Consider the following 24,344-nt stretch of genomic DNA (forward strand, 5'->3'; position numbering starts at 1 on the left):
CCTGAAGAGCTGGTCTGAAAACTAGCGGGACAGTGGGAGCTAGATAAAGCTAGGGAAGTAGCCTGTGAGCTAGAGGGTGCCCGGAAGCTAGAGAGTGCTAGGAAGCCAGCCTGAGAACAGGTCGGCACTAGGGAGCTAGCCCGAGAACTTGTGGGCACTTTGGGAACTAGTCTGAGAACTATAGTTGGCTCTAAGGAGCTAGTCTGGGAACAAGTGGGCACTAAAGATCTAGTCTGGGAACTAGCGGGCGCTAAAGATCTAGTCTGGGAACTAGCGGGCACTAAAGATCTAGTCTGGGAACTAGCGGGCACTAAAGATCTAGTCTGGGAACTAGCGGGCACTAAAGATCTAGTCTGGGAACTAGTGGGCACTTGCAGGACTTAAGGTGCATTCACACCGAATACGACTTCAGCAAACTATAATTACTTAAATCACTTGTGATGAGTCACTTGTACATTGTCAAGCTTTTTGCTCGCTTCATTGCTGCATCTACCCTAGTGACGCAGTGACGCAACAACTGAGGGAGTGACGTGACGAGAAACTCGGGAACAAACTCAATGCCAATTGGATGTTGTGACAGCGTCACTCAAAGTCGTTTTAAAAGTAAAAACATTTCAACTTTGAGAAACATCCAGCGACTCTGATTGTGCATTTGAGTCACTAGAATCTTGTTGTTTGAAGGGAGGTTGCTTGACGTCACGTCATTTACATCAATTTAAAATTCAATCTAGTCGCCAGAGTCACTGAAGTTGCGTTCAGTGTGAACATACCTTTACAGCTTGTAGGGCGTGCCGCTGAAGACTGCCATTGTAGGGCGGCCGTAGAGGACTGGCGTTTCTTTTGGAGGATCTGGGGTCCTCCCTTGGCCAGTTGAGTGCCCAGGTAGGGCAGGCCCGCTGGCAAAAACTCCCTCAGGCTGAGCCTCCCCAGATCTCAGCTTGAGGAGGAAGTTCTGCCAGTATGAGAGGTGGTCCCAAAAATGTATCCCCTTTCCTGCTGGGTCCTGAGGTGTGTCATTCTATCAAGGGTTGGAGTAAAGGAGGACACAGATGAAGAAAGTGAGGGAGGCTGAATAGGTATCTCTTGTTGAACCAGTCGATTTTTTTTGTAACAAAAAAAGTTAAAACAAAATTAAAAAACTAAGCAGTCAAAAGAAGAAACTCGAGTGGTGAAGACGCCATGGATGGGGAGCAGGAGTAAGACATGATAATGAGACAGCAACCATTGTGCATCTAAACACTCAGCTAAATAGTGGGGAGGCTTGATTGGGAATGGGCCACACCCACACATACATTTATCAAAATACTCTTAAAAGAACCAGGCTTACAGGTTAAACCTGGTTTACCCAAGCCGTCACTGACCACTCTGGCTTTCCCCATTTCAACAAACTCTTATTAGCTTGGAGCTCAGCGGCTCAGCAAAGTCCGTTGACACTTTTTGGCTCAAGTGTCTTCAGAAGTCCCACAAGGTTGATTACGGAGTATGCATGCGCTGCAGCTTTCACTTTTGAATGAACGGCCAATAGAAAGTAATGTTGAGACCAACAGGACGTGACATCATTTGTTCCTTTGCAGTGATCGAGAAAACAACATTTTAAAAGTAGTAATTGGTTAAAGTTGGTGTTATTTAGTCAATTTATCATAAAGAACAACTGAAGTATGTATGATCAAACAATGATCCACGGGACTTTACTGTGTTTGTTTTTTTTTTTTTAATTTTTTTATACCTGTCAGCATTTAAAAAAGACTATGCCATAACTCACAATTGAATAATATGTACACTACCGGTCATAAGTTTTAGAACACCACACTTTTTCTAGTTTTTTACAGAAATCATCACACTCTGAAATGAAAGCATAGAACGAATGAGCAATTTGAGTTGAAAAAGAAATCATGGAATCCATGAACAATACTGTTCATCTGATGCTCATGAGGGTCTGGTACCACAGAGGGGTTTGTAAGTAACCAAGAAAAGTTGGGAACCTGTAGGAATGAGTAGCACCAGCTTTCAAGGCTAATTCAACCTTCATTGTTGCAGAACAGCTTTATTGTTTATTGTTAACCCACTTCGTGTTCCCTGAAAAAGGCCTATTGCATAATTCTGAAATGTACATTATTTTTCAATTTTGGGTAACCAAACTTTTTTTTTTAACCTCTGGCTCTTCAGTACTTACCTTTCTACCATTTCAAGCTATTTATTGGACATCCACGACTTGAATTGCAATAAATAACCCTAAAAATGATGGTGTTCTAAAACTTTTAACCGGTAGTGTACTTTGTGAGACTTGTGAGATTTTTGATGAATAGTTTCTTGGAACTCAGCACTCAACATTAAATTCAAATGAACGGAGGGAGCAGCTGTGCTGTGTGCAGTGTTGGATGTGACACTGCTGCATGTCACATCCAACACTGCAGCCACTCCCTCATCCGTGCACACATCTTCCATGTGCATTGCTCAGTGCTTACCTCCTGGAAAAGTGATACTGTTAGTGGATTTTGGCTCCGTATATTAAGAGCTTTCTCATTATGATACACTGGATTCTGAATGAATAGACATACGGTGTGGTAAATGGGAGCTGATGGATGGGCTAAACTTTAAACAGATGGAGACTGCGGTTATCTCATTAAAAAGTATGGTACATGTTAAACACATAAGACGGTAATTCTTGGCAGTGGCTATCCGTACAATTGCCATATCAATATACCGACATTTTACCCGTACGCAGCGCCCCTATTTATCCAATTTAAGTCACGTGAAAAGTCAGTCATTGGCCAGTTTAGGTTTCATGACTAAGACTGAACCTTTCCCTAAACCTAACCCTAACTCTAACCCTAAAACTTGTTGTGACATTGGGTTATACACTAACCCTACCCCTGAGACGTTATGTTATACTTCGGTACACCGGGGGTTTTTCGTACGGCAACCATACAAATAGACACTTTCATGATTTTATCGTCAGTTGTATCGATTTAAAATCATACATAAACATGTATAATTATTTTCTGTTTAATTTTCTTTTAAAATGTCACAAAAAGCCGTAGATTGTGAGAAAATGTATAACAGAAGTGTTTTTCACTCCTTTTTCCTTTTGTAGGTCATTGTTGAGTGTTTTAAAGCACCACAAAATGACATCTTTAGAAAATAATGATGTGATTTCATGTGAGTACGTCTGCAGCCTACAGCAGGTAAACCAGGCATACTGCTTTAACCTGGTCGGGAGCAGGTTTGCAGCACATACTGTGTTTCCTTGGCAACTGAGGTGTTTTCTCTTTGATGAAACGGCTGTTCCAGTTAGATCCGAGTTTAACTGATGCGACTCTCAGGTTAAACCTGGAAATAACCCTGAGCTGGATTTGATTAACTATTCCCACAGGTGAAAGTAACTAATTACAAGTACTGACGTTACTGTAATTGTGTTGCTTTTATGGCTACTTGTACTTTTTGCAGTATATTTCTAAATCAGTAATTTTACTTGAACTTCAGTATGTTTTAAAAGAAGTAAAGTAATTCATTACATTTCTACACCCATCCGTTACTGAGTAAATTATTATTTTTTGTTTTATAATGATCAACAGACACTGTGAAAGTACATACAAATGAAATGACACAATCGAAAGCATCATAGCCGACCAACCAGATTAAACTTAATGCATGGCAAAAAAACTGCATTGAATGGAGGTTATTTTCTCAGTTTTAGAGTTCATAAATGTACTTAGAGCCTGAGAATTTTAATTGACTTCATTGGTGTTATTTTATTTAAAAAAAGGATTGTACATTATGGCAAACATTTTATTTTATACATATGTCTTATTGGAAAATAAATTAAGCTCCAGTTGGTCTCTTCCTTTTTAAGTTTATACATGAGATGTTTACTGTATGCAAGGGAACCATGGCAAGATATATTACCATATATAAACGTGTAGGGTGAAAGTAACTTTTACTTTGAGTACTATTTAATTAAGCTACTTTTTACTTGTACTTGAGTATTTTATGTAGGACTTACTTGTACTTGTACTTGAGTACAATTACAATCAAGTACAGTACTTCTACTTGAGTAGGAGATATCAGTAGTCTTTACACCTCTGAATACCGCCCAGGGAACACAAAGACACAAGAGTAAACAAGAATCAAATCTAGAAACTGAACATACACAAAGATAAATAAACTACTGACTAAATAGGTAAAACTAAGAGGGCCACAAGGGCTAAACACAGACAAACTAATAACCCTGACAATTACTTGTTTGTCTTCTTTTTTTTTAATCTGCTAATATCTAAATTTTGGCTAAACAATCTCAACAATATGGTTCTCCACATTTGTTAATCTTGTGTACTAATACAGATATCTTTGGATGGTTTGGAGTCGTCAGTATAAACTTAAATACATAACTTTGTGCTTGTAGGAGTGTGTTTGTCCACTAGGGGGAGATGAGACACAGGAATAGACTGTGTGGCAGTGGTTCCCAAACTTTTTGTGCCCAAGACACATCTATTGTGAAAAATAGCCTTTATAACACGTGTTATCACTCATATCATGTACAATATCTGTAAATGTGCATGATTATTTACTAATGCCAAATGAAATGTGACAAAGACAATTATATTACTCGTGAAATATTTATTCATGAAATATTAAAAATAAAAAAAAAATAGGTATAGAGTTTGCCTCTGTATTATGAAATGAGTGCATTCAAAGTAGTAAAATTTAAATTATTTTTGTGTAGTTGTATATTGCAATTATTAGGGCCCTATAAAATCATTTTAATTTTTTTCCCCCAAATTCCATGTTTTCCACATTAATCTTTTTAATAAAATATTAGTTTTTAGCTCCTGTGAGGAAACAAACAAACAAAAAAAAAGTCAAAAATAAAGTAAGATACAATTAAAAGGTAGATGTAGTGAAATGTTATTATTTTGACTGCTCTTTTTTAATTGTTTATATGTCATATAAAGATGTATGAAAACAGCAATATTGTCACCCAATTGCAAATTCCCCTCAGGGATCAATGGTATACTGAATCTGATCAGGTTTATTGATTAAGTTTTGATCAAGTTGATTTAAATTAACCTAATTTAAATGATCCTGAGCCCTAGGGGCCAGACTATTTGACAGTATCAGAAGTTATCATTAACCTACAATGTTTCAGACTCTACAATCCCTGGCATCGATGTTCTCGTCCACAAAAAACAACAATTTTGGCCACAGATCTTCTGTAGAACTGATGAGATGTTATTCAAACGCTCTCAGCAGGTGAAGCTGATTAAAGCCGATCATGTTTTCACAGAGCAGCGCTTGAGGAGAAACGGACAAAGTTTCACAGGCACAGCAAAGTTAGGCAGGCACTGGTCGGCTCTGTGTTAGGAGTCAGTGGTGATTTGCGTAGTTTTTTGGCAGTTTAGATGGCATTTTGGATGGTTTAGGCGGTGTTTGAAGTGGACAGGATTGGAGAGGTCGGGCGGTGCACCTAATGAGCGGTCCCTGGAAACATTTTTCCATAAAGAACAATCCTTGCCTCACGGTGACGGCGCTTCATGCCGATTCTATCAATTTCCGTGTTCAACCGTGGATTCATTGGTCGAATACGTGATTCCATCCGCGATTCCGTTAACATGGATTTTATAGGGCCCCTAAATAATAATGTATAGTTGTCACAAAATCCTACGGCACACCAGGATTTTCCTCATGGCACACTAGTGTGCCACGGCACACTGTTTGGGAACCATTGCTCTGTGGGACAGCACAGACGTTAATATATATATATATATATATATATATATATATATATATATATATATATATATATATATTTATTTGTACACATTTCATTTTTCTTTCTTTTCTTTAAGCTTCATTTGACTTTTAAATGTTTGGTCATCCATTGGCTTATATATATGTGAACATAATCATGAATCAAAATGTATTATCGTCGGTAATTTAACCAGATCTTCGCCCAGTTTTTAAACTGTAACACTTAAACAATCATTATTTTGTCATTAAGTGTGGTTTGTGTTAACTGTTGTTGTGGTGGGTAATAACGATATCCTTATTATCCTTTTGGTGAACATTGTGAACTTTTTCTACCAATTTGGTCCCAGCAGACAACGTAAAATGCATGAACTCGTGTTTTTTTCTAAATGAGTCCTCCAAGGTTGTTTTTTTAAAATCTGATGAATCGTTTAACATGTCTACGTCTGCATTTTATGCTGGAATCTACATGTTTAAAGCCTGTTAAAGAGACAACTAGCACTGAGCTCATTTTATAATCGTATGTGTGTCTTTTTTTAGTAAAGGAGAAGGGAAATCTAACAAAAATGTAGTACAGAAATGCACTGTTCACTCACAAAAACCCAGCAACAGCTGCACCACTCAGCTTCAGAATAACAGTCCTGACACCTTTATGTTTTTGTTTTTTTTCTCCCAAAGATGCAACAGTAGTAAAAAGTGTGCTGTAAGTTGATGTCCTTATACCTCACCATTAGTATCTATTGTGTCTGAGATCACGTAACACCATTCCAAATATGTTTAAAGAAATATCAGGGACAACACAAAGAAAGTGTGAAATGATATTCAAGGACAGAAGTTCTTTCACAAACATTGAAAAGAAATAACTGTGGTAAACTTTGGGATCATAACTTTCTATTATTGGAATTGTGTAAGGCTTGAAGAGTATACAAAAGATGCAATTTACATCTAAGGATCTGAAAAACACAAATTTATCAAACAATTGACTTCTTAAGAAGAACTGAAGAATAAATGAAATATCCTGGTTAAGGGGAAAAAAAGCATTCCAAATTTGAATAGTAAAATGATATCATGCATCAAGGCCCTAACTTGAATGTATAGAATGTACTTCTTTTGTGCAAGAGCGAGTAAAGAAATAGAGTTCATGGTAGTTATATGATATATTTTATAAACTTTTTCCCTTTTATTTTATTTATTATTTATTAAACGTAAGACAGCAAATGTACAGTGACAATTACAGCCCAAGGAATACACGTCTTACCCTGAGAGTCACTTTTGAAACTCTTTGTATTTTGGTCTGTTTAATGAAACTGTATAACGAGAGAATAAGCACACACTCCAGGAGAACATGCAAACTCTACTGGACCTGTAGAAAAGTTTAATTTATTATGAACAAATAATCATGAATGTGAGGGAACTATTCAACAAATTGTTTGTAAAGATCATGAAAAAACTCTTGCGTAGAGTTGTTCATATGCCTGAACTTTTATTTATCTGCCTTTATATTCAATCTATGTGTTTGCTGACCAACAGTTTTGGCTACTGAGTTTTGTGGAGAGCTTTCAGTGATATCTAGCTGTGGTCGGAGCCTTTTGTGTTGTTCAGCTGAAGAGCCACAATCCTTTCTTCTCCACTACCCCCATTGGGCCCCTAAAAGCCTTTTCTCTTTGCCACGGAGGTCAGAGGAGGGGTCACACAGGATCCAGCCCGGCCTTTTGGACACTCCTGGGGTCAGAGGGGGTGGACATGTGGGTTGAAGCTGAAGAAACGGGCTTCAGCCAATGGTAGAAGGGCTGAGAAAGTCCGGCTCCCCCTGATCCACAAACTCACCAGCATTCATAACCTGGTAATGACTTCTGGTCCATTGATCCGGCCACAGAGCTTGACCTGAATTCACACGCAGGCCCAGCATCAGTCCACCCACAAACAGAGACAGATTGAGAACTTTAGTTTTGGATTAATTAAACACCCTGGGGAGAGAAAAGCTGACCACGACAGGGGTCACACTTACATTTTCTCACGCTATGAGAAGTGACCATCACTTAAACTTAGGCTGTGGTCAAATACTGACATGTTATACACATCCAGTCAAACTAATACTTTGTGTGTAAAACAGAGGCTGACAATAATATCTTAAATTGATTAATTTATTTTCCTGTGTAGCATTTTGGGTGTTATTTCAACCTTTGTTATGTTTAAATTGTAAAATGTATAAATGTTTTTGTCATAGATAAAAGCTCCTAAACAGATCCAAGTTAGTCCAATGCCCTTGATTTATTCTTAAAAATAATATAATAGTCATAATCTAAGTAGCATGATACTTATCTCATTCCTTCTTCTTTTCTTCATTTACATTTTGTCTTTTTATCTTCTGAAACTTGAAGCTTCCCAAATGTTTCATACTTGAAGGCATGTACAGAGTAGTTCTTTACAGAGAAATAGTGCCATTTTCTTCATTTCTTGTTGTGTTTTTGGTGGGTGTCACAGCTGGGCAGCGATCTGGCTGTGAAATAAAAGCGAACAGAGGGAGGAAGGAGGGGGACCAGGGGAGGACCAGTGGGGTGTGATCTTTCTTCACAATAAGTGATGGACCCCCGATCAATATCGACATATAGTCACAGCAGCTGTTCTGTCCCTATCAATGCTTCCTTGTAATTGCAGCACCCAAATTTAAAGGAAGAACTAATTTCCATTAACTTTATATTTTTTTTCTCAGTCTGTTGAAACCATTTGGTGTGTGCAGCTGCTCTGAGAGTCTGACCGATCTGCTCTGATCAATACAGCTCACTTATATCGATAAGGGATTGCGATTGGCTCCCAGTGAAGTGAGGGATGACATAACTGTTAAATGGGTCTGGTTTTATATGTTTTGAATGTATTTTATTTCATTTTATTTAATTTTATTGTGTAACTCCATTCTTACTTGAATCCACCACTCTGAATCAAAACAAGTAACATCAAAGTTCAAGTAGGAACAGGGGTCCAAGTTGAATATATAATGTGAAGAAAACCATTTCAATTGTTTTAAGTGTTCTGCACAAGTAGAGCCTGTGGGATATATAATAATACATTTAACTGTCCAGAAAACGCCATTTTTATCAATGGATACAGATCAAAGAGTAGACTTTATCCCAAAACATTAAGTGCACTGACCCAGGGTGTTTTGGATGATTCTTGGACAGCAAACAAAATGTAAAAAAAAAATCAACAACATCAAACATTACTGTATAGAGAGTGCTAATCCCCAAACCACTTGCTTCTCCAAGTTTAAAACTAAGATAGAAACAAACATACCTGGGTGTCCATTTATATGCATATTTATTTATATAACAGAGGAAAACTCAGATGGTGATGCTATAGGTTTCCTTGATAGAAAAAGCAATCAATAAATATTAAATGTCACTGTCTTATCTTATATTTTGGGTTTATGTGATATTTTTGCAAGAACTTTGATAAACAAACAGTAGATTCTAAAGATGATCAATTATACTGGTGGTGGAGGTAAACTGGCTGTCCTCAGTGAGTTGGATTCTTACAGCTTGACAAGATCTTAAATGTATTGAACATAATGGTGTTACACAATAAAATATGTACAGTATGAACTATAGAAAAAAAAATGTCATTTGTTAGACCACAAGGATGTGACATAGCCAGAAAAGTGTGAATTGCAAACAGTGTTTAGAAGAAATAGTGAAGGAGAGACCAGTTTCTATGTAACCTTGAAGGTTCAGAAGCACTGCATGAACCTCAGATCATCTCAGATCAACCACTTTTCTTCTTAGACATGCTTAGACAACCTGTGGTCACTGTTAAACATCCCTTTGTGTTTACCACTTGTTCCTAATCCCTCTCTCCACTGTGTGACACTGGCACTGAAGTCAACTATTCTACGTGCACTATAAGGAGGGTTTTTCAGGTGGCCTTTTAAATGAAAACCCAATCATATCAGGACACCATGTAAAGAGCATGGCTAGGATTAGAGTTATTCAGTGAAAGCCCATTGATTGATAGGCTTCAAACCATTTATAAGCTATTTATAATGGATTATATGCCATTAACAGGACACAAAATCCTGCAACAAAAATCAAAATAGACAACTTTAGAAGATGGGTAGTAACAGCAGTGTATTGCAAAAGTCGTAATTATCTGTAACATAATTTGACAAGTAAGAAATATCACGACGAGTGCAGTAAATTAAACAAACCCCAGAGGTTCTCAACTGGTGGGTCAAGACCCAAAAGTGGATCATGGACCTGTTTTCAGTGGGTTGCAGGCTCTGTGGGGACTACAGATGGAAATGAGCTGAAGTGCTAACACTTTTTTTCTATGATTGAAAATATATATTTTTTTTTCATTTTAAAGGTTTTTTTTATTGAAAAGTTGTTGTTTTTGATTGAAAATTTGTTGTTTTTTTAATTATTGACGTCATGGTTTTTTTTGGGTTTTTTTGTATTTGGGCCATATGATGGGTAATACATTTGTGTCTTTATTATTCAATAATAATAATAAAAAAAATTTAAACCAAGTTAAAAAAAATGTAAAAAAAAAATTTCAATCACAGAAAAAAAGTGTTCAAATGCAATTATTTGGGTCTCAAATTTTTTTCGCATTTGAACACTTTTTTCTTTGATTAAATGTTTTGATTTTTGATTGATGTAAACTTTTTTTTTAATTAAAAATGTTTTTTTTTTTTTTTAATTAAATAACAAAGACACAAATCTACCTCCATATATTGTATGTCAGTTCTCTACACCAGTGTTTCCCAACCTTTTCTGTCTCATGTACCCCCCGAGGCCTCTCTTCAGATTAGGAGAAACCTTTTGTCACTCCAATTTAGTAACCTTTCTTGTTTTATTTACATGTTAACATGTTGGCCTCTGAAATCTCCTACAACTATTGTATATCATTGAATATATTTACCTCAATTTTTAGTAATGTGCATAACATTTTAGTAGGATATTAATGCCACAATATTGTTTATTCCATTAATGCTGTTTATTGCCAACGGGTGGAAAAGATGTTGGATGAGCATGTACAGTGTCTGAAATAGGCTTAAAAAGTGACTCAGCATGTTGGAAATAGATTCATCATTGTTTCCAAGTACCCCCTGCAATGTGTTCATGTACCCCTGGTTGGGAACCACTGCTCTACAGCTCTGACTATTTGTCAGTGGGCCTTTCCCAGTATTTGTTGAGTGTGTGGCTTCCAGCAGGGGGCGCTACACCTCACTGTTGGGGCTGGTTCGCTGGTTCCTCCCGGGAGGAGGGAGCGCGTTTCCCGCTGAGGCTTCAGTCCGCGCTCCGCTCAGTATCAGCTCAGCACAGGCGGAGGAAACATCATGAGAGAGTAGCGAGCATGTACGGACAGCCACAGTAAATGGAGTCTGTCAGGAGGACTTTATATCAGCGTCTGCTGCTCTTTGCAGTATTTCTTCCGATCTCAGGTAAGAAGCCTCTCTGTAAAGTTTCACTGCATTTTTATTTATTTATTTATTTATTTGTTTTAATCCCCCGGTGCGTGTGAGGGAGCTGCTGCTCTGAGCTCGTCCCTCATTTAAAGATTAATTAAAAGTTTAACTCAAGGTTTTAAGTTACTGTGGGATGTCACGGATGATAATGACAACAGTTTATTTTCAGGGTTATTACTTGAACATTAAGTTTGATTTGCATCAAATCACTGAGTGTAATCCTATTATCAAACTGCTCGTTGACATTTAAGTTGATTGTATATATATATATATATATATATATATATATATATATATATATATATATATATATATATATATATAATTTGTTGTATTTATTAATGGCATTTAATTATGTATATGGAGAATGTTGTTTTTGATTCATTCAATCTTAATCAGAGCGTTACTGTAGCAGAAGCAAACAGATTATCATCATCACCTCACCTAGAGCACAGAAGCTGAAGCATCTCATCAGCTTATTTGATTTTACTGGAGTTACTAAAGAAAGTATAGAATGTATAAATTAAATCCCCTTTAACTTCATGTTTGTTGCTGCAGCCTATGTAAGACTTTTCAGTTCAAACATTTCTGATCACTGCGATTGTGTAAGTTATAATGGCAAATGTTAAGAGCCACCATTGCTCTCACTGCACTGCCATGTTTACATCAAATTGAAATTATACATGCTTTAATGTAGCTGTGTCAACGACAAGGGGAGCTACCAAACTGAACAAGAGCCATTGTGTTTGAAATTCATGCATTACAAAGTTTCAATAACTAATCGAGTAACCAGTGACTGCGTCCAATGGCTGTGTCAAGGACAAGAGAGAAAAAGTGGTGATGGGAATATTTATTATTCCCATATTTTTGTTACAGTGATAACATCCATTGGAAAGATGATCATCTGCAACATCTAAAAACTCTCTTTACTGACTCCATAAAACGAGAATTCAAGCTTTAACTTTGTGAATATCCTTCAGTGCAGGGGTGTCAAACTCATTTTGTGTGGGAGCCAAATACAGAGCAAAAGTGCCACAGATTTTATGCAGGAAAACTAGTCATTTCATTATTATGGTACCCAAGTTTACACTTCTACGTCTACCATAAAACATAAAATATGTAAGAAACTGACCATATCCAATCAATAAGTGATAGATATCAGTCCAAACAGGATCTTCACTTTAAATTTCCTAGATTTTGTGACCAATTTCTATTGAATGAAGGGAAATATTATGTCATTATTTGAGGAAAATTTGAGGATGTTTAGCATTAAGAATGACTGCAGTCGTGTGATATGAGCACTGGGAAAGCTGTGTTAGCCCCTGCAAATATTGTTAAGTTTCTTTCACACAATGATTCATTTTTACTTTCACCTGCGGGCCGAATGGCCATATTTGACCCCCAGGCCTTGAGTTTGAGACATGTACTTCAGTGTATACGTTGACGTGCATTTGAGCGTATTAAATTCCTGTTTACTTTGCTCTGCTGACTCGTTTTCATTTCCTTTTGTCTTCACAGGAGTTTTAGGCTTTAGCGAGTTATTTTTCATCAAAGAACCCCATGATGTCACTGTCATGCGGAAAGAGGCCGTTATTTTGGACTGTCAGGCTCGTGGAGAGGCACCTATTGACGTCCGATGGCTGAAGAACGAAGTAAAAGTTGAGGTGAATGAGCGGATGTACCTGCTCTCCAACGGCTCCCTCTATATTTCAGAGGTGGAGAGCAGAAGAGGAGACAAATCAGATGAAGGGCTCTATCAGTGCCTGGCTCATAACAAGTATGGAGCAATCTTGAGCCAAAAAGCCCGTCTTACAATCGCAAGTAAGTATGACGCTTACTTAAACAATAGTGTGGAGGACAAGAAAGGAAGGATTGCTTTTGTGTTCTAGCTGACCACCATCAGTGGATCACAGTGGATCAGATTTCAATCTAAGTCCTCGTAAAACCAGAGTTTCCCTGCTATATGTGGCATCAAGGGACTGCTCTGTGGTGGAAGGAAGAACAAAAAAGTCTTCAAAGCTTCAAAATAGATGTGGTGGGGATTGGGTGAAATGCCCATTGGTGTGTTAATGAAGGAGCAAGAGATTTGAAAGGTTAGGATTTGTCCAGGATACTGGGTCTCCAATGCTAAAGAGCAGATGACCCCTATTCATGGACCAGGGCTTTTATCTTATGGCACCCTGGTTGCTTGAGGAATTGTTCTTTTGGAATGCTTTCTCCTCCATCAAAAAGCCGGCCTCGTATTTTAAGGGGGAAGCTTCAGGCAGGGTTTGCCTTATGGGAGCTTCTACCCTTTCCTCCATCAGACTGCACATCTCACTGTCCCACTTTTGCACTGTTTAAATGCCAGAAATGCCTTTCCACACTGACTCAAAAAAGCATTTTAAGACAAAAACAAGGAGAACAGTTGATTTTCCTGTCGTGTCTTATGATTGGGATTCAAGCATTAGTTGCACAGAATATGCAGAAGACTTTACAGAATTTTGTTTGAGTTTAGGTGAAATCATTTTTCTTGGCACAGTCGGTCACTAGTTGGACATTTCAAGACATCGATCAAGTTGTTTACCTCTTTAATCTCTGGGTTAAGCACTGATAAAAACTGCCCAGTAAGCTTTACTGGTTTGTTTTGAAACAGCTTTTAGAGCTGCTGGAAGGTCTATCTGGAAGCTCGTGAAATTTTCACATACCTGAGAAATGCTCAGGATAGGGAGGCAGCGCGTCCATACACAAACACTGACACAGTACACACAAACGCACAAACACCAACACAAATACAAACACACACCAATGTGAATTGCTGTTTCCCAGTACTCTAGCCAGAGTGTCTAAATGACCCAAGCTTTATTGCAGGTCCTACCAGGTCAGTGGGGATAGCAGCCTCAGCTTGCTATTGTTTTTCAGCCTCACTGCTTTGTTGAAAGAGGAAAGAGCTTTTCACTCTGACTGTTTTTGTCCACTTTGCCTCCCGTGCTCACAAAAGAGAAGGGGATTCTTTGGGGGCATTTGTTTGCCCTGAAGTCAGAGGGCAGGACAGAGGACCTGCTGACCACAGCCAGGCTAATTACATACACTGTAAAAGTTAAAGATTAGTAAGTCTTCAGTTGGATGTCATTACACAGCATGACACTTTGCCTGTTGCACGGCAGGCTGCACAGAGAAGATATTCTCATTTGGTGTCTATGTCTAGTTTTGACCTCATTGGTATTTTGTTCTGAGATATTTCCATGTTAAACCCACAGATGGAAGATGGATAGCACAACAGTCTTTTTAGAGCTGACAGTATATCCCAGTTTATCACCGTGACATGTTTTAGATGTAGGAGCCATACTCCTAGGCAGCTGGTAAACCCTCAGCTGTTGAACCTGGGATTTGTTTTTTTAAGGATAAATCCTTAAACACCGGGAGATAAAGCTCAAAGGTGAGGGGGAGATTTGGCATTGACGAAAAGGAATGTGACACCTGAGCCTCGTGGTGTGACTTTTGTCAACAGACATCAGATTGATGCTGGTTGTAGTAGAGAATTGGAATCCAGGGAGTGTTTTCTAAAATTTGGTTTCTTACGGTAATAAGTTGTAGTTACTCACCACATTAAGACAAAGACATCATATCATGATTAAATACAGCCTTCTCTTGCATCTTGTCATCTCACAGGTGTCCTCTGCTTTGTGTTCAAATCACAAAATACTGCAGGGAGATGTCTGAGTGTTTAAAGAACTCACTGATCAGTCTTGAGATTTAACCACCCAACAGGATAGGCAGATATAGAAGATTTATGGACAAATACCTAATATGGCACAACTGAGCTAGGGCTGCAGCTAACAACTATGACGATCGTCGACTAATCATCAATTATTGAAACGCTAAAGCTAACTAACATGATCTTAACCAACAATAAAGACACCAAATCTTCATTCAAAAATGTGTCTTTTAATACACAGCCGGTTAGGTTACTCCTGATACAAAAGATAAATTCTTCTATACATTTTTTTTTGTTTACCAAGCACAACAAAACAAATCAGTCACTCTTAAGCAATCTGTGAATCAATCCCACAGATGTGACTTGTGACATTTGTACTGATTAATCTAATTAATGGGCCACAGGACTCCTGCTGCAATTGCCCGGGTAGGTCTGGACGACGGTGCTGGCTTTACCGGCCTGGCAGAGTAAGCTACAGAACCATTCAACAGAGCGTCCCGGTCAGGATGGGCTGCTCTACGAAAAATAGAACCAGCTGATAGTGTTTATATATCACTTCCCCACTCGGACTCTGAAGCCAAATTTGCTATGTCGGCTATACTTTTTGTCTTCCACTATTTACCTTAATGCACATGTAACTCTAAGCAGAGATATGTAGAAAGTGAGATCACTCAGTCCAGATGAACATCAATGTTCTGCGCCACAGCGTGAAAAAGACGTATGATGATGTAACAACAGTTATTGACTATTAAATTTGTCTGCAAGTATTTCTATTATCGATTTTTGTCGACGTCAACTAATCGTTGCTCCCTTAAACTCTTCAAGTAGATTCTTTCACAATTATTTTCTTTAATAAAACGTGTCTGATTTCACATAATCAGTTCGAGCTCACATAGTAATGGTATTTATCCAATGGTGGGGCTACCCTAACTGTAGACTATAATGTTCAACATTTAGACATGTTTTGTGCTATAGGGCCAAGATGACTGTACTTCATCTTGTCGCAAAGAGAGAAAAAAAATAGTTCAGAAACTATTCATTCACATCACTGTCATACTGTTGGAGATAAGAGGATGCTGTCAGATGAGATGGGCACGTGTCAGTTGCACAATTACCCAAACGTTGCACATTGAAGTTATATACAGGTATATATATATATATATATATACATACTATTACTATTATATTATTTATATACTGTATATATAAACGCATCTCTTGCATTCCCTTTGAAACTGAATTTATTATTTATACTTTATACTTTTCTTATATTCTTCTTGTGGCATTCAGCATGGAGAGCAAAGTATGATTTTCACTGTACAAGGAAAGCTGTTTCTTTCAATTCATACACAAGGTCAACCATTTGCATTGTGGAGGATCCATAGTGTTAATTCATTGAATGACCCTCGTGGTCCTTAGCTTTTGCCACACTATCTATATTATAAATCTGTTCTTTGTGGTGTTTTATTTTTAGCGTTTTATTGTTTTGTTTTTCTCTCAGCAGTTGTATGGGTTTGTGGTCCACTGCTTTATAATGTTGGTACCAACATGGTGATCCTTCTTTACTGTCATCTAATGGAAAGCATTCGATAACAGATGGTGCAAAAACATCACCGTCACAGCTGTATGTACAAAAGGTTTTGATACAAGATTGAATTTCTAACTTCAGTGAGTGCATCCATCGTGAAGTGATGTGCACTGTGGCTAATGTTTGGTTAACTAGTATTACGTCTACTTCATGGGATGAAAAAGATGACGAAAACTTAAGAACCACTTTGTTTATATGTCCTGTATGTTAGCAGCTTTTAAAAAATACATAAATTAAAAATGCGCCTGGGCCTCAGTAGACTTGTTTGGAGTCTTGATTTGGGACTTTTTGCCTGTAAAGCTGACAGCAGAATGAGCATTTAAGGAGGTGATTTTAAGGAGTGGAGTGCAGTTTACTCCCACAGTTTGTTTTACCTTGCTCAGTGTGTCCTAAAGCAACCAGGTCAGGACCACAGCTTTCTGGTGGGTTGCTAAGGAATGCCTATGTCTCGCTCTGGCTTGGCACAATTAGAAACTCCAATAAGACGAAAGCAAACTTTGCTGTGTGAAGGGTGACGTGAATGAATGTGATGCCCTTAAAGTGAGGCTACTCAGAGGCTGGAAACTTGTTTTTCTCCTCTGCTAGGTACGAAAGGTTACCATGACTCCCCTGAACGACAGGCCCAGAGGTCAAAGGTGACTTTAAACTGTTCAATAGATGGAAGGCAGTGGGGCAAGGAAGGGGACCTAAATCTTCTATTCAGTAGCACTGGATGCTCATGAAGTTTTATCATATGGCTTGTTATATAGGTGATCTGCTTGTTGTGAGTTAGTGAGTTAGTGAATTTTTGTGAATTGACTTTAATTTGATTTAATGTCAACCTTAACTCTTAATGATTTCTCACATAAGTAAACTCAGCATGGGGTAGTCTCTGAATGACTTATTTAAACCATAGTTCCTGATATGGAAGTTTAAGACAATGAAACCTGTGTTCGAGTGCAGGGTTGCCATTGAATGATTGGAAAACTTTGCAGCAGAGTAGAGATAAGGAACTGGAGAAAGGAGACAAATGCTGTGTCCGACCCTGCTCCCCCTCCGCCTTCCCTTTGCTCTCAGAGGTCACGCTGCTCATGGGAATAGCTCTTTGTTTGGGCAGGCCACTGGTCACTTGACTGTCCTGCAGCCTGTGTGAAGCAGCAGCACATCTGCCAACCAGCGAGTGATTGATTTAGGTTTTCTTCTCCAGCTCTGCATTCTTCTTTTCTTTCCAATCAGGTCCCGTTCACTTAAAGTCTATGCCTATTGGGGTGACTGGATGCTGTAAAAGACTCATAATTCAACTTGCATAATGTAGTTTTTCAGTCAGAATAATAAAATAAAGGACAAAAGTCATTTTAACTACCAGTAGCTGTGCACTTTTGACTCAGAAGATAAACTTTGGTGGCTTTTTTTTTTAGCTCACAAACTTCAGCAAATGGTTTTTCTCTCAGTAAATATTATAGGGAAATCATTGGTCACTAAGCAAAACAATATTTTTCAGATCCCTGTTTTAGATGCCAAATACTTAGCCCCGTAGCTGATTGGAAAAGTGATATTTAAAAAGAAAGTACCTGTTGGTGAAATTATTGATTGAATTTTTCCAAACCAGCCCACGAGAGGAACAAACAGCCATACTGTATATGTTGGATCAGGATGATCAATTTTGCGTCATCTTAATAGCAGCTTTGCTATCCACAATGCTAAAGGGCCTGCTGTGTGTTTGCTTTCATATTGGTGACAATTACTTCTTCATGTCTAAGTCTAAACATTTGTCTAAGGCTGTCTCGGTTTAGGGAGAAGCAAGGTGAACCCTGATTTATGCCCTAAGTTACCAAAGAAAGGCCTCAGCACTTCTCCACTTCAAAAATATGAAATAGTTTGGAAGGAAGATGGATGGGCATGATAAAGTTGATCATACTAGAAGTGGCAACACAGGGAATTATAGCTTGGAATCCAAAGAAATCTACAAAAGAAGAGAAGAGAGAGGAGAAAACACTGAATCACAGTTCTATAGTTACTTACACAGAGTTTATGCTTATTTAATTCATATGGAGTGGAAATAAAAGACACATTAGATGTATGACAGATAAATCAGAGCCACTTTGCAATCAATATCATAGTTTATTAATATGATTCTATCATCATTGACTTACAGGTAAAAAGTCATTTATTAAGTGCATTATTCATGTATACATATTACATAACTTGAAGCAGTAAAAACACTGCACTGAGATATAATAATAAAATCCTGATACTACTAAAGAAGTCGGTTTTTCTTTAAGCTGCCGGCTCAGAAGCAGCTAAAGTTTGTGCTGCCTTGTGTGAGTGTGTAACCAGCGTAACCAGAGGCGAGAGTGGGCTGAACTAATTCCTGGTATTTGAAGCAGGAGCCTTTGTTTGGGTCTGACCTGTCCACAGACCTTTGGTTTGTGCAGCTACTGCTATCAGAAAGGCCCATCTGCTGCACACCGAGGTGTGGCAAGTAGAGGCTAACCTCTCTGCCTGAGTTGAAAGGGTAGAGGAGGTGATGGGATAAACCGTGGCTTCTGGTGTGGAAAATGTCATGCTGGTTAGAGTTTGTAAAACTTTGCTGATGATAATGTACACTTTCTTCAGATTTTATTTAAACATGCAGTTTTTTTTCCCAGCTGGTAAATGTCACCAACTCAACTGAGGAGGATAGTCTTACCAAACATCATTTTAAAGTCTCACAGCTGGAGAGAAATCTGAGTAATACAAGTGCAGCGTGTTTGGCTGCACGGAGCTGCAGCTCTGGTTCGGGGTGGTCACACAGGGCCTCTGCGCTGGACAGGATTTGTGGAGGTCAGAGGGGAGAGGTGAGGGGTGAGAGGTGGGATTGCTGGGAAGGGCAGATGGCCTGAACTGTTTCTTCAAGCTTTCGGGGAATAGACCGAGGTGTTTGTTCTGTGTTTGAGTTAGGGGAGAGGGCAGGATCATAAGGCAAAGGTCTAACGTTGAGATATTTGGGTATCATGAAAACTTTTACTCTCCATTTATTTAAAAAAAATAAAAAAAATACCTGTTTTTGTGAGCTGAACACACACATCAGTGATTCATTCAGAAAAAAAAAACGTGTGTAATTAGTGCAATTACAAATTAGCACTTAGTTTGTTGGGTTGTTTATTAGTCTTCTTTATTGAACGTTGCTAGGTCAGCCTCCTATTTGCAGCATTAAATCAGAGCCAGACACAACCTGACTTTTATAGATTTCCTCCTTTGTCTTAGTAATTTTCCAATAATCAATGATTACCCGGCTGTTTGTAAATCTGCAAACACTTAGCTTGAATGCTGCATCAAAGTATAGGCCAAGGAAGTGTGCAACCTATCTCTCATGCCCCACAGTCATATCCCTTCAACACATTAATGGCATTTTTCTAAGAACTTCCCACACAGGAGGGTGGTGGACTGGGAGGAGGGGTGTGGAACGGAGGGGGGTGAATGCCTCTCCATGCTTCTGTCTTCACAGTAACCATCGAAGTGGAGCTGAGGGGGTAACAGCTCAAGAATAATTTGATTAAACATGTCCACTTAGAAGTGATGTGATCTGGCCAGCAGTTCACCTCTTTAAGCTGCTACCAGATAAATGGAAAGACTCGACAATGCAGCCTAATTAAGACCTACTAATGAGAGTTTTCAGCTGCAAATCACTTTCTGACACTAAAATAAAATATGTGCTCTAGTAGATTTCTTTAACTGTTAGATTACCACTATTACATCAATTGGTGTCCCGATCCGATATTAATGTCGGATATCGGTCCAATATCGGCCAGAAAATGAATATTGGATTTTATCGGACTGCATCTAAAATCTCCAAGATATATTATATTATATTTTTTCAATTGTAGAATACTGTAGATATTATGTTGAAGGTTAAAATGTATGTAACCAATTGGTTAATAATAAATGGGTCAGTTTTTCTCATACCTAATTACCTACTGTTGCTGACTATTGTTCTTTGTTTGAGTAACATCACTTGATCAAGCCTTTTCTATCATTCCACACTACAAAATAAGTAATAAAAGCATGTATGATTCGTTCCGATATCGCATTGGATCGATATCGGTATCGGCAATCCTCAAGGCTGCAATATCGGTATCATATCGGAAGTTGTATCGAGACATCCCTAATTACATCAGTGAATAAGTGTTAACGTGTGAAGCCTGTAAATTTACTCTCATTTCTCTGAATCTGGATCAAAAAAGTTTTATTGCCACGTATAATTTACACAGTAAGAGGAATTTGTTTTGGTGGGTTGGTGCAAACTATAGATATTATAGAGAAACATGTAACAGTGCAACCAGAAGCAAAATGTAATAATAAAATTTGAATAAAGAGTGTCAAAGAAAAAAGCAAAAGAACAATGGATTGATATGTACATATATACGTATATGTATATAGACTTGTGATTTTATTGTAATTGTTGATAACATTTTAAAGAAATGACTTCCCAAATAACAGTTATTTTACAAAATAGATCTCAGGCTCATTAAAGTCATACGTACCTTTATACGAGTGTGTTTTACCAATGTCAAAGTAATTTTAAAGACACGTAAAATAGAAATAACAAGCTTTCCCTGAGGATCTAAAACTTAACGTAAGCTACTGTTACTTTATAATAGTCATAACTCTGTCTTTGCTCTCCTGCTGTTTAACACCATAACACCTGACAGTGCTGCTTACATGCAGTAATTCATCTTCATTGCTGTCTGTGGAGCTGCATGTTTATGGAAGGGCACGGATTTCCTAGAGGGGCCTCTAGTGAAAAACACAGTATGTGTGGCTGTGATCGTCTGTCTGTGTGTTTTATGTTTTATCCTTAAGATAGACTAGTGAGTCATGACCTGTCCAGGATATAGCTTGTCCTATTTAATGTCACGTTCACAATAGCAGTAGCAGAAAACAACGAGGATTGGTAAATGTGCCTTATATTTGTCCTGCTTTTGTTGCTCTCATGGCACTGGTTGTGCAAACAGAAGTTAAAAAGCACCTTAGTGGGCGTGCTGTTAGATGGTTCCATATTTCAAATTTATATCTTTGTGTTGTCTGCTGTTTGGTCCTTGTTTCTCTGCTGGAGTTGATTTGATGCCCTTACTACAGATTACAGTCAGTGCTGTTAGCCAGACCATGTTCTTGATCATCGACAGCAGTGCAATTGATTTCTTTTAACAAATGACCGACCTCAGGCTTTGGAGCTTTCACAGCGGACGGAGGGGGATGGTGCAACGGCGGATGACCTCAGTGTCTCTCAGCACTTTTATGGCTGGAGAGGAACTACCGTCAAATAGGCCACTTTTTGAAACGCCTTAAACAACTTACACCATTATAACGGGGGTATTCTACAGCTGCTGTATAAAAAAGCCTCATTGTCATTCATGTTGGCTGTGGTTTGCTAGCTGCTCAGCTGGTGGGTGACAGCAGCTCAGTTTCAGAGAAATTCTATCCACGCAGGATGTAGCTGTTCCACTCCAGTCATCACCTTCCTGCAGCACTCAGCATGTCTGTAGCTTTAGGTAAGAGGCATCTCTGTTTCCTGACATCCATGGGATGTGACGGAGATGGATGCAGCCCTGAAACACCTCACTGTGTTTGGACAGAGTGCGAGGAGTCAACAGTGGCATGGAAAGATGTTAACGCCAACAAGTTGGTGGGTTTTGACAAAATGATATTTTTTGTCAGAAATTACCTTTCAAGATGCCAGTGTTTACAGTGTATAAAATCATTATAGATGTTATATATGTTATATATATATATATATATATATGTATATATATGTATATGTTTAAGTTTAAGTTTAGGTTTAGGTTTAGATTTAGGGTTAGGTTTAGGTTATAACCCAATACCGCAGCAATTTTTAGGTTTAGGGTAAAGTTTAGTCTTAGTCACGCGACCTAAACTGGCCAATGACTGACCTATCACATGACCTAAACTGGCCAAATAGGGGCGCTGCATTCGGATAGAATGTTGGTATATTGATATGCAACCGTACGGATAGCCACTGCCAACATTTTATGGTGCAATGTTGCTGTTTTAGACGATTCACAACAAGTTTTTCTCTTTACCATGTTTGCATCATCTAGTCCAGTGTTTCTCAAATGGGGGGTTGGAGGCACTACATGGACGTACTTTAGAGAGGGAGTGGAAAATCAACAAATGAAAGCATAAAATATATAATGTTCAGTTTTTAGGTAAACACGAGTATCATAATAATGAAGAGGGAAATGATCTTGATTAGAACATGAACTAAAAATACAAGGGGCAGTTTTGGTCTCACACCAGGCTAGAGATGACTGGAAATGATAAAAGAAATCTATAGAAATAAATCTATTCAGGAGACACTAAATACTGTTTAATTCCACTTATTTACAAAATGGGATTCTTTCAAATGCGTGTCATCGCTCATTCATTCCATCATAATGTTCTATAGTAAGAGAAAAGGGGTACTTGAGACAAAGAAGTTTGAGAAGCACTGATCTAGTCTATATGGAATAAAGTGTGTCAGGTGGAAATCAATGATAAAACAATATTTAAAGAAAGTTTCATCTTTCTTTTTGGTGGTAATGCAAAACACTGAAACTGAAGCCATGACTTTCAAACATCGAAAGACCAGGAGGAACTTTTCTGTGACTACTCCTGAAAAGTATTTATTTCACTTTAAAAACAGAAATACAATAAAAAGAATAAAAAATTAGACCAACCTGTGCTTTGTGCTACTCAATATGATGATGAGTTTGTCCCTTTAACTGTTTAATCCAATCATTGTGGTCAAAACTGTGTTGTTTTGCTTTTTACCACTTTGGATTAGTTTGGGTGTCCTAAAAAATGTCTTAAGTTGTTAACTTTACACATTATCACTCCACATAACACGAAAATATGTTAAAAGGTTTATGTTTTATTCCTATCCTTTGTGTTTCTGTGCAGGTATCTCCTCTTTTGCCCTCCAGCCAACATCCATAGTAGTGACTGAAGGCTCAGTGGCCAGATTTTCTTGTAAAGTCAGTGCACATCCTCCTCCTATCATCACTTGGGAGTTCAATCGGATCACATTACCCCTCACCACTGAAAGGTATGTTCACTGTTGTTTTTTCTCTGTGGTGGGATTCTATTAATCCTCATTGTAGATTAGGTTATATAACCAAGCTTCTACTAAATAGATGATGCTTGTGTGTTTCTGTCCCGCAGAATCACTGTCCTTCCCAGTGGTGTCCTTCAGATTTACGGCGTGTCACGTGCAGATGCAGGAAACTACCGCTGCATTGCCACCAACATTGCCAGTCGGCGCCGAAGCTCGGAGGCTACGCTGACGGTCACCCCAGGTGTGTCATCAATCACCTTTTTAAGAAATGCATCGTGTGATGACAGCACAGACATGTTACCCAGGGTTTGTCCGTTTAAATAAAAATGGAATCATTGATACAGGTCGTGGTCAATGACTGGGCAGCACTGAGATGTGTGGGGGTGCCTTCATCACCCTTCATCACATCACAGTCACTACAAATGTAAAGGTGTTTCCTCTCTCTATTTGCAGCCCCCAGCCCTCGGCTTCCCCAGAGACCACGAATCATCGCTGCCCCACAGAACATTTCAGTCTCACTGCACCAGACTGCCATCCTGGAGTGCATGGCCACGGGGAATCCTCGACCCATCATCTCCTGGAGCCGAGCAGACAGCAAGTCTATTGATGTTTACAACACCAAGGTGTTGGGAAACGGTAACCTCATCATCTCAGACATCAAGCCTCAGCATGGAGGAGTCTACATGTGCCGAGCCACCACCCCCGGCACCAGAAACTACACCGTCGCCTCGGCCAATGTCACTGTGCTGGGTAAAAACTGTGATTTGTGGTTAGGCTG

At 38.6% G+C, this 24,344-nt stretch overlaps 1 protein-coding gene across 4 annotated transcripts in view; it reads left to right on the forward strand.

The window, feature by feature from the left end:
* prtga (protogenin homolog a (Gallus gallus)) overlaps nt 1-24,344 on the forward strand; it is a 69,175-nt gene that overhangs the window by 23,625 nt on the left and 21,206 nt on the right. For 2 of the 4 annotated variants that reach the window (XM_028443175.1, XM_028443176.1), the window contains exons 1-5: nt 11,014-11,185; nt 12,728-13,030; nt 23,413-23,557; nt 23,674-23,807; nt 24,020-24,316. In XM_028443175.1, the coding sequence (XP_028298976.1) occupies nt 11,119-11,185; nt 12,728-13,030; nt 23,413-23,557; nt 23,674-23,807; nt 24,020-24,316 (946 nt within the window). In that variant the 5' untranslated portion in view covers nt 11,014-11,118. Of the gene's footprint in view, nt 1-11,013; nt 11,186-12,727; nt 13,031-23,412; nt 23,558-23,673; nt 23,808-24,019; nt 24,317-24,344 lie in introns of those variants that run through there. The other 2 variants (XM_028443178.1, XM_028443177.1) reach the window with 1 other exon arrangement.

This window comes from Gouania willdenowi, chromosome 3 (genome assembly GCF_900634775.1).
Source record: "Gouania willdenowi chromosome 3, fGouWil2.1, whole genome shotgun sequence".
Classification (NCBI taxonomy): Eukaryota; Metazoa; Chordata; class Actinopteri; order Blenniiformes; family Gobiesocidae; genus Gouania; species Gouania willdenowi.